General features: G+C 37.4%; 1 protein-coding gene across 1 annotated transcript in view; it reads right to left on the bottom strand.

Annotated features, from left to right (window-relative positions):
• Positions 1–3946: 3946 nt before the first annotated feature.
• The window catches only part of evlb (Enah/Vasp-like b), a 79378-nt gene continuing 65430 nt past the window's right edge, over positions 3947–17894 (bottom strand). Inside the window, 11 exon segments of the mRNA XM_055149537.1 lie at positions 3947–4474; positions 5662–5719; positions 5808–5865; positions 6424–6481; positions 6574–6625; positions 7260–7287; positions 7366–7466; positions 7712–7779; positions 7782–7955; positions 8604–8677; positions 14414–14480. Of these exon segments, the coding sequence (XP_055005512.1) occupies positions 4437–4474; positions 5662–5719; positions 5808–5865; positions 6424–6481; positions 6574–6625; positions 7260–7287; positions 7366–7466; positions 7712–7779; positions 7782–7955; positions 8604–8677; positions 14414–14480 (776 nt within the window). The 3' untranslated portion in view covers positions 3947–4436.

The raw sequence follows: 17894 nt of genomic DNA, 5'->3' as shown, positions 1-17894 counted from the left end.
AGTTTTGTTTCATTCACATGTTTAACACACAAACCCTGCATATTTAGGCTTCTCTCAAACAGAAAACACTTGTGATATCATGTGGTAATACAGGAAGTGCTCCATTGTGTTTTTAAACTTCATAAACCTTCACTAGAATCATTTGGATTAAGCTTTAATTTAGTATATGATGCCAGTTTGTGATAATTGTCAATAATATATCTATCTATCCATTTTCAGTTTCTACCTTGGTATTGTGGTATTTTTCACATTTTCAAATTTATTCTGTTGAAATGACATAAATTGAGAGTCATTTTAGGTTTGAAACAACACTGAATCAGCATTGAAACTGGCAACCCAAATGAGAGAGTCATGCGAGGCTCATTCTGCTTTCTGATTTGGGTAATCACCTTTACTAAAATCATTTGGATGATTTCAGACCTGGAATTGCCAGTCTCTACTGAACAAAAGCTACCACTTCAGGACATCACAAGGTGGAGCTGTAGGCAGACTATAATAAAGGATTACTCAAGCATGTGTGAACGAAACAAAACACAACTCCAGGTATTTTTTTGAGGAGGAAACAACATTATAACATGGCTTAAAGCTCACAAGAGTCAATTTTGTGTAATACAGGACCATTAAAACTCAATAGGCCTATATTTTATTAAAGTTATTTCCAAATGCACAGGTTTTTCCCTTGTTAAATATGTGAAATGATATCCTATTATTCTAGCTTTAATTTCAACTTGCAATTTATGTATTTAGTTAATGTTGTCCAAAGTTAAAAATGCAAGTTCTTCCAAACGCATTTAATTTTATCCGTTTAATAAATTACCATATTATTCTATTTTCTATATATACGTGACTTCAGATAAATAATAATAATAATAATAATAATAACCACTAAACCACTTCAAATAGTTCAACATATAATTCACAGTTTTATTTAAATTCATTGTAAAGTTTGTGTTTCTTTTTTGTCTTTTTAGTTGTCATCAGGAAGCACTTTGTCATAAAAGGGAAAATACTTCACCAAATCCTTGCAGCCAATAAACATTTTATTAACAACATGGTCACAAATACTCTGGTGTGATATTATTTTCTTTTTTTCTTTTTTAATTGCAAAATCCAAACAAGTCTATTCAACCCTTTAACTTTTTTCAGGCCTTGTTTTCACATATTTGTGTCGGTAAAAGGGGTAAAAAACATTGTAAAAACTCTGCAGGTTGTGTGATGAGAATAAACCAAACGTGTTCTTTTAAAATAATATAAAATACAAAAACTAACAAAAATCATGTGCAATAATACATTTTATCGTTACTGACAAAGTCTCTGTAAAGACACTACTGCTATCATTGTACTCTCTATTCTAGTACTACTACATCCACTTTAATACAAAACATCTGAGGTGGGAAGTGCCGACTAGTACTATAGTAATTGTACTGTTACGTTAGAAGAATTACTTGAGTTAAAATAAAAAATATATATATTTGGAGAATACTCATTAAAGGAACTGTATGTAAAATTAAGGCTTAAAATTTCATAAACTTTACTTATCTTTGTTTCCAAATAACAATTTACCTGGAAGCCTGAGGGCCAAGAAAAAATTGTCTGAGGGCTGCAATTGGCCCCAGAGCCAGAGTTTGGACTTGGATATCTTTTTAAAATGACTTCTGTGTTCCCAAATACGAGGAAGGCATATTCAAATCAAATATAGCGTTTACTAACAACAATTCTATTCTAATGCTGATTTATTCTAATCAGGCTGGTGCCACTTAGTGCCTCCGCTCAATTTCATTTCTCTCCATTGACTAGGCCAGGAATCAAAATACAGCCCAGACCAGCCAATCAGTGAAGAGCCATACATTCTGTGTTGGCAACGATTCCCGAGATTGAGGATTTAAAGCCGGAACAAAGAGAATGTTCTTGAATTTCATCAAGGGGAAAGACATTATTGTCCTTCTTCCTACGGGATGGAAAAAGCTTAATATAGCAGTTAGCCCCGTTAGCGGTGCATTACATACTTCATGACCAAATAGCAGCAACTGGTTAAATAAAAAAAGTACCCGCATAGTGTCGAGGGAACGAATCCTAGTCAGGTCAGACGGTTTCCATGAAGTGAAACCGGCTGATGAATCAGGCTAGAATAGATTTATTCTTAATGGCAAAAACATTGGACATGATTTCCTTTTTATTATGTTACATTATGTATTTGTTCATATATTAGTATATATTTATACTTTTTCCTATTGCTGATACATGGAATAATATTTACGTTTTTATAAGACAAAAGTAACTGACAATAATCTGTCTAACCATTTTCAATATCTGCCTTGTATTGTGGTACTTCTCACATTTTCAAATTTATTCTGTTGAAATGCCAAAAGTTGAGAGTCCTTTTAGGTTTAAACAAACTGGACTTCAGCATTCGTGTTGTGTGAGGCTCATTCTGCTTTCTGATTGGGTAATCGCCGTGGGAACCAAAACACCAAATTATAACATCAATAAATAGGAAATCATATCCAGTGTTTTTGCCATTAAAAATAAATCAGCATTAGAATTGTTATTAGTAAAAGCTATGTTTGATTTGAACATGTCTTCCTTGTATTTGGGAACACAGAATTTATTTTAAAGCAATATTCTCTATAATATTACTTAAAACTACTTAAATATAACAAGTTCAGTCTGATTAAGTACAATTTGTTGCTCAAGTCAAAGCAACTGAGTGGATATAATCCCAGTCCTCCCCACCTCTGATCACAACCACAGCAACGAGAGCCTTAACAGAGACAGTGACAGTGTAAAAAGATAAAATACATTTGTGAAACAGAAATAAAGTGAATCGTTTTCCTTCAGGCCGAGAAGAGGGAGAGTGGGCTAACAGACAGACAGATCAGTGCTAGAGGGAGCACTGCAAAATACACATATCTGCATGAGCTACAATCACTTCACTTCAGAATCTGGGGTTGAGAGGTTTTATTAGAAATAGAAGTATGCATTAGTCTTATATAATACTTTTGCAGCTGCCCTGAGACTGCCTGGTGTGAGTGTGGTTACTATTATTGTCCCTTCCATTTACCACAAATCGCTCATAAACCACATTCATACAAAGGTAAATTGGGTGTCTTGCTCAAGGACAAAACAAAAGCATGCACTGTTTTGAGCTGGGATCCAACTGCAACCTTTTTAATCTTGTTCTTATCACTTAAACAATCAGTTTAGATGAACTGAATCATATATTTGAAGTATTTTTCAAGTTTTTACTACACTTGCAGATTATATTCTTGAAATTTGGGGAAAAAATAGGCCTATATATTGTCAGAATTTCTCTCTCTTTTTTTACACTTTAAAATGTTTGATCAACTTACTTGTATATACACCATTAAAACTGGGACTAAACTAGGACTAAACTCAGAACTGAACCTGGACTAGATCACAACTAAATCATTACATCACAACTAGGTCAAGAGTAGATCAGGACTAAATCAGGTCTAGATCAGGATTAAACCAGGTCTACATCAGGACTAAACTGGACTCAAACCAGAACAAAACCAGGACAGTGTGGCTGAATTGCTAGCAGTCTCGCCTCCCATCATGAAGGTTCTGGGCTCAAGTCCCAGGCCTTTCTGTGCAGAGTTTTTACGTTTGAGCAAAAAATAACAATAGGTAAAAAATACTCCAGTTGAGGTACTCCTGAACAAGACTGAAGATCTGAAGATGGGTCAATAAAGTGTACCTCAACCTTAAAGATGGGGTAATACACTTCTAATTGGAATTAATTGCAAATACATAACATACATATAATATATGGTGGTGGACGTCTCTCGGCTCCTCTGATGGTGCTTTCTCAACTGGTTCGCCTGTATTCAGCCTCACATTTTACTATGTGTCGTTTTATGTATTTTAGCAGGTTAATGTGTGTTTGTGTGTGTGTGTGTTGTCGGGCAGCTGTGGGGGTTGGGTGGGTGGATTGTTTTTAATCTCTGTAAAGCACTTTGTGTTACATTTTTGTATGAAAAGCGCTTTATAAATAAAGTTTGATTGATTGATTGATTGATATTCAGATAACTATGTGACCTTTAGGTGGTTTGAAAATGCTATATTTGCAGATAAACAAGGTATTAAGATGTTTTTTAGAGACATCCCTGGAGAAACCACAAGACACTCAACCTAAGATTCTGAATTCAAGTCATTTTAACTCAACTGCAGATAGAGTTCTTGCTTTGTGCCCTGGCGATCACATGTTCAAACAACCAAACCGAATGTTACACAGACATTACAGAGGCGGATGTGGGACGGGTGATGTCACAGTATTTTCACTCCTCTTCTTCTTCTTCTTCTTCTTCATCTTCATTCTTCTTCTTCTTTTTGTTCGTTTCTTCTTGAGGGCCACAACGCCGCAGCAGGTCGGTTTTGAAAAAGGTTTTGTTTTTTGGGGCAGTGGCTCAGAAAGATTATGTGGTGCTAACCCGAGTGAGTTCATGTCTAAGGGCTGTGAAGGAAAATACAAGAAAAAACATTAACACTGACACCTGTCTGTAGCTATTTTTATTGCCACTTATTTAGAAGTATTATTACCGTTTTTTAAAATAGTGTTTCTCTTTGTTATTGTAATATATTGTTATGTGTGAACTATTGTGTCCAAGTAATTTTCCTTGTGGATCAATACAGTTTGTCTAAGTCTAAGTCTAAGTTAAGGGTTGATCTCTATACAACTAAATAATATAAAAAACTGAAAATAAAGAGTTAAATATATAGGGGCTATATGTAATGAAGGTACTATTAAACAAATGTAAGGTCTGTACCTCATTTTCAAACCAAAACCAAAGTAGGAGGTAGGTAGTTAAGGGAACTGTTTGTAAGATTTAGAATTTCACAAACATAACCAGGCTGTGTCTCCAGATATGAGGTAGAATTTTCACAAATCAGATATAGCTTTTATTGATAACTATTCTAATGCGGTTTACTGAATTAACTACAAAAACATTGGACATGAAGTCTCATTTATTTATGTTATAATTTGGTGTTTTATTTCTAAAGATGATTATCCAATCAGAAAACAGAATGAACCTCACACGAGTCTCTCATTTGGGTTGCCAGTTTCAATGCTCAAATCCAGTTGGTTTAAACCTAAAATGCCTCTCTCTTATCTGAATGGTCTCTACCTAAACCCCAGAACCTACAGCTAATCATGAATCAGTGCTAGTGCAGCCTCTGCAGCTTAGTGAGGGAATTCTGGAGGTTCTGAGCTTTCACATAACGCCTGGTCTGTCCATACAGTGAGAAAAACATGTACTAGTATCTGTCCTCTATCTGCAGGTTAATGCACTGGCAACCCAGGTTCAGTAGTGATAGTTATTCCTTTTTAAAACAGTAAGAGCACAGTTTACATACAGTTCCTTTAGACTTACCCAACCCTACCTGGCACATTCCTAGTATTTATATGCATGATTTTTTGGAAACATACACAACTTTAAAACTATTTTTCTCAGATAGCAAACTGAAGCAGGAGTGTACTTTGTTCACTCTATATTTCATGTCTATCTTTAGTGTGGCCTAGTGGTTATTATTATGCATTACATCTTGTCAGTATCTGTGTGGCATGTTACATTTACAGATTAGATTTAAAAATACTTATATGGTAACTCTGTAATGGTTTTTGCAGTGTGTACGACTTACCATCGATAATTTCATCCTTTACTTTGTGCAACTCACGGAAAACTTCATCCAAAATTTCCTTCAAAATAAAAGAAAATAAAAACACACATTAATCATTAATCTAATATTCTCTTTGTAAATGCTTTAAAAATCAAATAATGTTTTACCTGTTTCATCCTATCGAAGTCTACATCTGAATCTCCTCCGCTCCCTGCAGCTCTGGCCCTGTGTGGACAAGAGATATTTTAGTTTTATTTATTTATTTATTTGAATTTTTTTTAAAGGCCCATATTACGCTATTTTCTGATCTATGTTATAATGTTGTTTCCACATCACAAACATGTCTGGATTTATGTTTTGTTTCATTCACACATGTTTAACACACAAACTCTGCATATTTAGGTTGAGTGTGGTAATACAGGAAATGCTCCACTGTGTTTTTAAACTTCATACACCTTCACTAGAATCATTTGGATGATTTCTGCCCTGGAATTGCCAATCTCTGCTGAACTAAACTTAAAAGGTAGTTGTTAACTCGAAAACTTGAAAGCTTTCATGACATCTTAAGGCGAAACAGAGCGTTTTGAGCCTAGAAGATGTTGACAGACTAATAATAAAGGATTACTCAATCGTGTGAATGAAACAAAACACAACTCCAGGTTTGTTTTTGATGAGGTAAAAACATTAAAACATGACTTAAAGCTCACAGGAGTCAATTTTGTGTTTTTGATTAGGAAGCAACATTATAACAAATCAGAAAATATTATAATAAAAACATCTTACCTTGACACCATGGACCTGTCTGCAGAGTTGGCCCGGTCCCATGGTTTCCTCACACCGTCTAAATAAATGAATAATAAAAAGCAAATGTGAAATTCAATGCATCAATTCATATGTATCTATCTATCTTTCTCTGAAATAAACTGATTTTACCTGTAGAGTTTTGTCCGCTACGAGTGCTGGGTGAAGGTGAATTTGGATCATCCTACACAAAAAACACAAAGTCAATTAAAACTCTACTATAAACTATTCACAAACCTACTAATGCATCTGATTTAATTAACTAGTTTTCTATACACAAAATTTAACAACACAGTGTGAAAGACCTATGCCCTTAAGATCAAAAGTAGTTTACTAGTCTGAGTATAACACAGCACATACCATTTTTTACTTTTAACTAGGCTTAGATAATCTATGAGTGAAAACTATAGGCTACATTATTGATCAGATCTGTGGAGAGGCAATGCTGTTCACAGAGAGAACTATTGTATTGTTGAGCAATAGAGAGACCCATAATGGATAAGTGCTAGATAGATGTGCTTAATGTGATGCCATGGAACATTCCAGGCAAAGCAATAACCATAACCAGACTCTCTACCAGAAAAGTTGTGCAATGCAGCTTTAATCAGTGTCGTTTAACTTCCAAATTCTGAACTCTGGTCCAAACCACATGCCTTTACTGACAGAGGATTGGCTGTAGACGTCTCCAATAAAAAGACCCAAACTGATCAATGACAATTACTGTAGAAATGACTGAATCTCGAATTAAAATGTGAAAAAAAACTGCACAGCCCTATTTACAACTATAAAAAAACAAACAAAACTAAGGATTTACTCACATTTTGCCCATCTTCTGCTGCTTTCCTTCTGTAGACACAAAATAAACATCTATAAATTACTGCACAGATATAAAGTATATTTTGGTGACAGTATTTGACCTCTGACCTTCGGGCCAACAGTGCGTTCATCTCCTCCATCAGACCTCCGCTCCCTCCACTCGTCCGGTTCGCTTCACTCTTTGGAGCTGACGATGAATTCTCCTCCGACTGAAAGGAGGAATATTTACATAAATACACATAAAGTTTACATAAAAATAATCATTACTAATTTACAGACACGTTAATAATTGCATTTTATTTTTTCATTTGTTCATTTAGACAAAAAATTGTCCAATTTCTTCTCCAGATTTCTTCAAAGTCGTAACTCCAAACTACACTTTTACTGTCAAGGATTTGCTGCAGATCTCTCAAATAAAAAGAACATTGTAAAAATAAAATTGAAAAAGGCTCACTCTTTGGACGCGTCTGAGTTTGGCCCCTGCGATCATGGCGGCCAGTCCGGTCGGGGCGGGTGAGTCATCTCTCCGTGGGCCCCCCCAGAGGCAGTGGGGGAGGGAGGGGGGCTGGGGTGCTGCGGTGGGGGAGGGGGGCCCGGGGGAGGCGGAGGGGGAGGAGGAGCACCGCCCATGTTCATACATGGAGGGACTACAGGGGGCGCTACAGACAGCACAGCGGGGTGGCCCTGGAAAGGAGAACCTGCAGAACACAAGAAAGGATAAACATATAAATAAATTTAATAAATAATAAATACATTTTTTGCGATACAGTGTGCAGCCCTAACTAATATGACAAGAAATATTTTCAAATATGTAAATAAGCAACCAAAGTCAATCTAAACCAACAAAATTTTTACATTTTGTTTAAAGGTGCACTATGTAACCTGGTCCACCACCTCGTCTCTATGGCGACGTTATTGTTTTGCCAGAATTGTTCCATGATATGGCATTACACGTATCTATCTCTATAGACTAGCAAGTGACACCACCAGCCCAAGTTACAGGTAAGTGGAGTGGCGAGTCTGATCACAGTATGAATGCATGATTTTCAAGGCAACAAAAACGCCTGTGTATGTATGTAACACTGTGGAACATTTCAGGCAAGGCAATCACATCTCCATAGAGACAAGCACATAACAGTCTAACAACCAGGAAAGTTAAATAGTACACTTTTAATTTGAGGGGGAACAAGCGAAAACATAATATTTTCAACCTATACTTCTGGGTTCAACACTATAACAACTGATCAACAGATTATAGAATTTTGACAGTCAAACAGTTATTTGTGTTTGTACGGTTTTGTGTAGTTTTGTATAGTTTTGTGTAGTGATGCAAGTAATGTTGGTACCTGAGTTGGAAGACCTTCGCTCTCTTTCCATGTGTGCCTGCATCTGCTGCTGCTGCTGCTGCTCCATCATCTGCCTAAAAACACAAAGAAAATGTATACAGTTAAAAAAAAACATCTTAAAGTTAACACCGAGTTAACCAGCACCATTACACACCATACACTGACAGATTCTGGTATGAATACTACGGATGTGACAAGATCTCGTGCCACAAGATCTCACGACACTAAATTCCCACAAGATTGTGCACGCATGAGAAAAATGATCTTGTGAGATTTTTGCCTCTAAATGAATGAATTTTTGCCTCTAAAAAGAGTTAAGAGCTGGTGAGTACAATTTGAGAAGCTGTTCCAAAAAGCAGTACTACAATGACTAAAGCTAAAGTATTACATGAAATAAAAAAAATAGTGAAGCCATAATTGTGAAATGGATTGCACTACTTTTTTATTACAAATGATGTCAAAATCTCGACTTGTCTTGTTCTCATGGACCTGATCTCTTGGCGTGTCTTGTCTTGAAAATTGTGTCTCATCCCAAACCCTAATGAATACAACATAGGCAACACTGAGATACATGACTTGAATACATGTATCCTTTGTGTATTTGATTCACAAGAACCTAAATTCATTTTATTTATTGATTTATTGTATTGTTTGCAAATCCACAGTGAAAATATGACTAAACATCAGACAGATATTTGAATAGGGGTATCATTTTACTAACTTTTATGTTTTACAACTATTATTTTGTTATCTGGCTTTTCTCTCTGATCTTCCTGTTTAACATTTTGTACATGTAGCGCACACCTCATGTTTAATGCTTTAACTGTCATATTTTAAGTTGCACACTGTAGTTCCAGATCTCCACTGAACCTGCTCTCATTTCTTATTCCCTCAGATCTCTCTGTGTCTGACGTGAACAACATGTGGGACAGGATTTGAAGAATTTTCCAGAAGCCTCGTACAGAGCCGAGTCAGCATTTGCCCTCCACCCCATCAATCTGTCTCTCGCTCTCTCTTTCTCTTTGTCTCTCTCTCTTCTCTCTCCCTCTCTCTTTTTCCCCCAGTGAAAGCATGGGGACCCAAAGCTGCTGAGCCATCCAGACAGTCTAAGAAATGTCAGAGAGTGTTTTAATTTGATGAAATGAAATACAAAAAAGGAAGGGTCCTATCCTAAAATATTCCTCAATCAGAATAAAACTGTAAAAGTACTTCAATCTAACTGGAGTAAGCCTAGGGGCAGCAGATCATTTGCGCAAGTTTCTCACGCATAAAATTACAATCTAGTTAGCATTAGTCAACAGTTTTTCAGTTAGTCACTCTCACATTTAGTTGAAAAAAAAAAGACCCCAAAAAACACCTAAGTAGGACCATGAACACTCGTATTGATCACAGCCTCCATTTAGAATTTTTTCTTGAATTTTCAGACAATGTAAAAACTTTCTGGATAGTTGAAAAAAATGGAGGCACTCAAAAAGTACAAAATAATGAAAAGCCTTTAATACCAAATGGCAGATAAAGTTAAAATCACGCCAACACGTTTCCAGGGCTCAGTGGAGAGTTGCCTTTCCCCCCTTTCTTGTGCAATCACTTACTGTTTTACATTTTCGTCTCCATGAAAGTGTTTAAGATTAGCCCTCAAATATATTATACAAATTTAACATGTTGTATCTGTAGCACTTTTGAATTTTTGCACCATATATATTTTTATACTATGCATCTTTCTTTGTACTGGTTGTTGGGAATTGTACTCTTTATATCTTGTATTATATCTTATCTTAAATAGCTTGTAACTACAATCTGTTCTGCCTACATGTCCCATCATGCACCAAAAGGACAATTCTGCACAATCTCTGTATATCCAAGTAGCACTCCTGCCCCCCAAACTTTTGCAGACTTTTTGGACTGAGTTTGCTACTATGTGCATTGTATCACCATGGTAACTGCTGCTGAACATTCCACCATAGACATACAGGCAGAACACCTCCAGCGTGATGGCACTGTCAAGTATCAATATCTTACTAATACCAAATAAAATTGAGTGAATTACATTTTTTAGGCTCAGAATACATCCAGTTTACTAAAAATCAATTGTTGTTCTGTAGCAACAAAGTTCATGTTTTTTGAATAATTAATGGTGCATTGAGTAACTTTTCTGATGGAGATGTTATTGCTTTGGCTGGAATGAAGACCAAGTTACAGGTCAGATCTGTGGAAAGGCGACCCCGCTCACATTTGGAATGTCTGTTTTTCTAGTTATTTTTAAACTATAAAACCACCTGTAATTAAATAAATCTAAAGTAGAGCTGTTTAATGTCATACTGTGGAACATTCCAGGCGGAGCAATGACACAAGCAGGTGACGGACCCCCAAACAAAAAGTTACACAGTGCACCTTTAAAAATAAAAGAGGATGCCAAAAATACTCAAAACCAAAGAAGACTGATTGATTCTTCTTCTGGCGTAGTAATGTTTAACAGCAATTGACACACTTTCAGAGCACACTGTCAAAACATCTCTGAGCGTATCCCAGGATGCACTGCTCTGGCTGAGTGCTTTTACAAACCCTGATCCACTTTACAGGGGCCTGAGTTCATCTGAAGTTGACTCACTGGTTTGAAAAGGATCGAGAGAAAAGCTTTTTTGCCTGATCTAAAATACATGACCTGTGGCAGATCGCAGACCACAGACAGACAGGGGAGCTGCTGAACGCTACTACACACAAACACACATGCACACACACAAACACACAAACACACATGCACACACACAAACACACAAACACACATGCACACACACAAACACACATGCACACACACAAACACACATGCACGCACACAAACACATGGTATTACTTAGTGCACCGTGGTTTTCTACTAGGGCTGAACGAATGTGGAAAAAGTAGGATTAAGTTTGAGATGTATCTTTTAATACCAGGATTATGTTAAAAGTTGATATTTAAAGGTCCTATATTACGCACAACTGACTCTTGTGAGATTTAAGCCATGTTATAATGTTGTTACCTCCTCAAAAACAGACCTGAAGTTGTGTTTTGTTTCATTCACACTTGTTTATTATTGGCCCAAAGAGGTTCATTTGGTCTTCCAATAATTTATGTGATTAGGTTCTTTTTTCAGACCAAGAGTTTGTTTTCTTACCTGAGAGTTTCAACTGCTCACTAGCGATCTTCCCCAGAGTGGTCACGTGATGTTGCTGTGTCTGCTGAGCTGATTTATACAGGTTTTGGCACTGGCCTTCCTACCAGAGGCGGGATGACAGCGCCATCTGCAGTCTGACTTCCTCAGGACAGTATCCCAGGTGTGTGAGAGTAAAAAAGCCCCCTCGTCTCCATTTATTTTTTACTCTCACACAGCGGGAATACTGTCCTGAGAAAGTCGGACTGCAGATGGCGCTGTCATCCTGCCTCCACCAGTAGGAAGACAGCGCCAAAACCTGTATAAATCAGCTGAGCGGACACGTCACAGCAACATCACGTGACTCTGAGGAAGACCACTAGTGAGCAGTCAAAACTGTATGAAAACAAACTCTTGGTCTAAAAAAACTGTGTAATGACACATGTTTATTATTATTTATTATTAGTCTGTCTACATCTTCAAAGTTCAGAATGTTCTTTTCCACCGTGTGATGTCATGTAGTGGTAGTTTTCAAGTTAACAGCTCCTTTTACCTTTAGTTCAATAGAAATGGGCAATTCCAAAATTATGAAATTATCCAAATGATTCTAGTGAAGGTGTATTAGAGGTAAGATCTTAAGACCGAGCCCAAGCCCGACCCGACCCGAATTGGGCCTAAAATGTCAATCATTACTTCGGGTCGGGTCGGGCTCGGGCTTCAAATAAATATATGTTTATAAAATGTATGCTAAAACGATGTGTGGATACTAAACTAAGGAATACTTGTTATAAAATAAAATAATATGGATAAAACAGAGAAGTAATGTAATGTAATTGCTATTTAACTACTAAACAGGATCCGCAGAGCCAGAGCTCACGTGAACGCCCCCTCTTAATTTAATAATCTTCCCCTCCGCAAGTCTGCATCTATTTTGACCTGGTATCCCCAATATGGAGGAGCAAGAAGTTAAACTAAAGGCAGGAGAACTGAAAAGACAAACACGCACCGGTAAGAGTGAGGTGTGGAAAAGCTTCAGATTGATTGTTGAAAATGCTACAGAAACTTGCGTTGGCTTCGCTGAATGTCGTCAATGTGGCGCTTTGCTTTCATACGAGAGCAAAAAGACTGGCACCTCGACGCTGAGCACTGCTCCTCCTCCCGAGTCCTCACAAATAAAATATGACATTTCGGGTTTGCTTCGGGCTCGGGCCGCGTCGGGTTTTAATACCCGCGGGCCGGGTCGGGTCGGGCTGGATTTTTTAGGCCCGATCTCACCTCTAAGGTGTATGGAGTTTAAAAATGCAATGGAGCGCTTCATGTATTACCACATGACATCACAAAGTGCAACACAGTGTTTTCAGTTTGAGAGAAGAGCTCAGCCTGAATCTGCAGGGTTTGTGTGCTAAATGTGAATGTGTGAATGAAACAAAACACAACTCCAAGTCTGTTTTTGAAGAGGAAACATTATAACATAGAAACTAACAGAGATATGGGGTTGTGTGCATAATATAACAGGATATTTTGTTACGTCATTTAAATAAACGTAAACGTGTGAGCTAATTCAACTATAGCCATGTAATGCACATTTGTTTTGCCCCATTACAGACATATTGAAAAAGCAGCTCTTATATTGTTTTATCTGACAACTAGTTTAAGGGAATCCTCAAATACTGCCAGAGTACAGGGGCTTAGTCACTCAAATGCCAATCACTCTCACATCTTTGGACGTGTACAAAATGAAAACCATTCTGAGACAGAGTGCTTGAAAAAACAGATTCTATTTTGACTTTTGTTATCCCAAGATATTTCTGTTGAGCCTTCTGCCTGGAGATCTATTTGAAATGAAATGCAACAAATGTAGAGTCCTGTCAGAATGAAAAACTTTTTGGACTGTATTTGCATTGTATCACTATGGTAACTGCTGCTGAACATTCCACCACAGACATACAGGTAGAACACCTCCAGCATGATGCCACTGCAAAGTATGAGTAGCTTATTAATACTGAGTATGGAGTGAATTCTACTTTTTTTTTTAGGTTTAGAATACATTCAGTTTAATAAAAAGCAAGGGTCTGTCAAATCCTTTTCTCCATGGAGATGTTATTGTTTTGTCTATAATGTTTCATAGTATGGCATTAAACCTTTCTATCTTCATGGAGACCAAACCAGACCAAGTTACAGGTCAGATCTGTGGACAGGCGACCCCGCTCACAGTCAGAATGTTGTTGTTTTTTTTAGGTATTTTTGAACTTTAAAACCACCTGTAAATGTAAAATAGAGCTGTTTAATGTCACACTGGAGACGTATTTGAAAACCAGGACAGATCCCTTTTTAAAATTCTGTCAATTGCAACTAGAAAAGCAGCTGCAAGGAGCTGAATTCAAAATGACTCACCGTAGAATAAAATATATTCTGTCGAGAAACTGACTTTTTTTCTATGACTTAAAAGACACATGTTTATGGATGAACAAAAAGAGACATAATCCACCTTTTTTATAACTCTATTGTAACCTAACAGTGCTCCAAGTTTTGTATTTGTTTTGTGTATGTTATAAAAACTTGAAAACAAATCGCAGTGCAGTCAGAAAACACATTTACATATCTTTCCTAAATAGATCAGCTGTAATAATTTAACCATGTATATTTTATTTTCTGTATTATATTTTACATATTGTCTTACCTGGCCCTCTGAGCTTCAATCTCCTCTGAGGTCGGCCCATTCTGGACTTGGCGTTGTACAGCTGGACCTGTCACATACACACATACACACAGAGAGTTCAATGACCTTTAACATTACATTAATTTGAAAACTACCACTACATGACATCACAAGGTGGAACACAGCATTTTGAGCCTTGGAGATGGAGACAGACAAATAAAGTGTCAATCAAACATGTGTGAATGAAGCAAAACACAACTCCAGCTATATTTTTGGTGCGGTAACAGCTTCATAACATGGCTTAAATCACTGCATATTTATTGATTTTATGCAAAAGGAAAACTGTACAATATGACTGGACCTGTCACACACAGAGAGACACACAGAGTTCAGTGACCTTTATCATAATAATTACCCATTACATGCTTTTCACTGTTAATTCAATTAGGTCTCCGACAGTCCCAGACACTCTGAGACAGTTAATTATGTGCTATGTTAACGAGCGAAATGACAATGAAAGAAAATTAATCCTTCGCTCCAGATTAACGAGCATAAATTTACCCAGCCATCCTGCTTATTAAGATGTACTACATTCAATGAGTCATTATTCAAACATTTCTGACAATTGTGCTCTCTCAAATGAGCCCAGAGATATAATGTGACCATACCATAAAAAGTAAGTTAGAGTTAAAATGAGAAGTCTGTCACCCTGCAGCTCCATGGAGATATTATTGCTCCATCCTCTCTTTCTCTTCACTCACCCACTCTCCGGCCCTTTCTTTTTTTTAATTGACTGAGCAGGGTTACCTCTCCACAGATCTGATCTGTGAATTCTGCTGCTTATCCCCATGTAGATCACTGTACCAGACTTAAAAACTAATTAGTATCTGCAATGAGTTTAAGCCCTATTCACATAGGATTAGTATGACCTGTGCTGCCCTACAAAGGCAGAAGGCATGTGTGGTCAAAAATGAGTTAATGTCATTTTGGGGGTGTTTGAGACCTTCTTTATCATTTGAATAAATAGTGTGAAAAATGTTTTCCACTTATTTTTGGCTCATGATACAAAGGCAGTGTACAGTAACTGCCAAATAAGGGTCAAAGGTCAATTTAGAGCTCAGTATTTTTCACATACAAATATTTCTTCATTATAGCAACTAGTTGCCAAATTTTGGGAGCTATTATACTTTTATCTGGACAAAACTGAAACTTTTAAGTAATTTTTCTCAGTTTCACACTCTGAAGAGTGAAGCTCTTTTGCCTTTATAGGGCAGTGTGGACCTTTGGTGATTTGTAATAATTGTGGAGGATGCCTGTAAGCTGAATCCTTCGCAAATGTGCCATGTCTAGTAAAAATTAAGACGCAAATGTCCTATTATATTTCCAAAAACAGACGTGCGGTGATAGTACTAGTCCCGTGGAAATCTGCATCTCAGTGTTTGTTGTAATTTCGTGCCTTTTTCTATCTCTTTCTTTTCTTTCCTGGATTCTTTTCTCTTTCAGTCTCAGTCAGTGTCAGTAAAATAGAGTAATTTACGGACTTCACTTATCCCATGTGAATGCGCTGCAAGTAACACAGAGGTGAGGCAGTAAATTGCAAATTACCAGACGTCCTCGGGTTGAACTTCTCCCTTGCAAATAGGGCAATGATTCACACTTGAAACGTACTGACGCCAAGCCCCTGCTAACAACAACTAGCATGCTAACAGTGCTCAAGCCTTATGAAGTGGTCATATCAAGCTTATCAAAGCCTGATCAAGCCCTAATGCTGTGAAAACGTCCAGGTAAAGCAATAACATCTCCACAGAGACAAGCAGATGGCAGACCCTCACCCAGAAAAATGACATAGTGCTCTTTTAACAGCATTATCATAAGAATTCCAGATAAAACATCAGATGAGCCTACACAGCTCATGACAGTGCCTCTTGTATTTGGTGAAATCAGCTTCAGGGCGCTCTGCTGTAATCCCTTTAAACAGTGCTGTGATGTGCAGATGGAGATGCAGATAAACTATGTAATTAATTTAAAACATGATACGACTGGGGCCAGACAGACGGATTATGAACGGGAACAGACTGTGCACAATGGAACTACACCATTTCTCATCTGGAGAGCTCCTCTGGGACACTCCACTGTACAAGAGCAAAGGAACAAGTGGGGACGAAGAGTATATACAGGGAGAATGAAAGAAGTAGCCAACAAAGCATTTCTGTAAATATATGGGAAGAGAGGCTAGATTTAATACTTTATATCACTTACACTAATACAATAAAATGTTGACTTTAAAACTGTATTATGTCTGTATTGTCTCCAAATGTAAATAGTGACAATTGGTTGTATATTCATTTAAAGGAGCACTATTTCTGGTGAAATGTCCATCACTTGCTTGTCACCAAGGAGACATTATTGCTTTACCTGCATAGTTTCACAGTATGGCATTATTGATTTGCAGTCCTACTGTCCTGTTTAGTCCTGGTTTAGTCCTAGTTGAGTCCTGATTCAGTCCCATGGTGTAATTCTGCTCTAATCCTGGTTTAGTCCTTTAGAGCTGGTTTAGACCTGGTTCAGTAACTGGTTTAGTCCTGGTCTAGTCCTGGTTTAGTACCTGCTTTAGTCCTGGCTCAGTCCCAGTACATACTTCTATGTTACTGTCTAAAGAAAAGTTAGCAGTGCTTTGTGTGTCTTGTTTTTGTTCAAAAACGCACCACATTACTCAATAATGTTTAGTAAAAAGTGCATTTAATAAACTTTAAGTAAACTAACTAACATTTTTTCTTGTAAGGAAAACTGTTAGGGTTTACAATGTGGGGACAAGCAAGTGATGCCAAAAGGCTAATTTACAGGTCAGATCTGTGGTGTAGCAAGCCCGCTCATAGTCAGAATGTATGTTTTTCAAGGCTTTTGTACAAGGGCATAGGTATGCATAGGGACGGTGGGGACATGTCATAACCAATATTTGGGGAAGACAAAATAGTCCCTACCAGTATTTGCCATTTTATTTGAATAAACAAAAATATATTCTGATATTTTTCCAAACTCAATAGTATTAATTTAACATGTTTTAGTTCACGTTTTGTTTATTAGACGTTCTGAGAGTATTCAGTGATGATGACAGGGTTTCACTGGCTGCAACAGAGTGATGTCATTAGTGCTGCCTGGAGCCTAAAGTGGGGAAGCGGCAGGACAGGGCCGCACCTGAAGATGGCAGCTTGAGCAGGCGTGAGTGAAGACACTGCACACCAAACTTTGAAAAACTTTTCAAAAGGAACTTACTTGGCTTCATCTTCAATTAATCTTGCCTTATAAAAGAGCGACTATCACCACAAGTGCACCTCCCAAACGGAGCCCTACTCGTGCGCTGTTAACAGCCCGACTCTACTGACAATATTCCATGGAAAAATGTACGGACATGACCTCACAAATATCTCATCACCAACAGGCAAAGGGAAATCTGCTACAAACTTCTACATCACTGTTATCCACTAAACATTCACCTTAGAAC

This window comes from Boleophthalmus pectinirostris, unplaced genomic scaffold (assembly GCF_026225935.1).
Source record: "Boleophthalmus pectinirostris isolate CB_2022bp ecotype Guang Dong unplaced genomic scaffold, ASM2622593v1 HiC_scaffold_13, whole genome shotgun sequence".
In the NCBI taxonomy this organism is placed as follows: Eukaryota; Metazoa; Chordata; class Actinopteri; order Gobiiformes; family Gobiidae; genus Boleophthalmus; species Boleophthalmus pectinirostris.
Note: the sequence above shows the minus strand (reverse complement) of the source record. Positions and strands in the feature narration are given on the sequence as shown.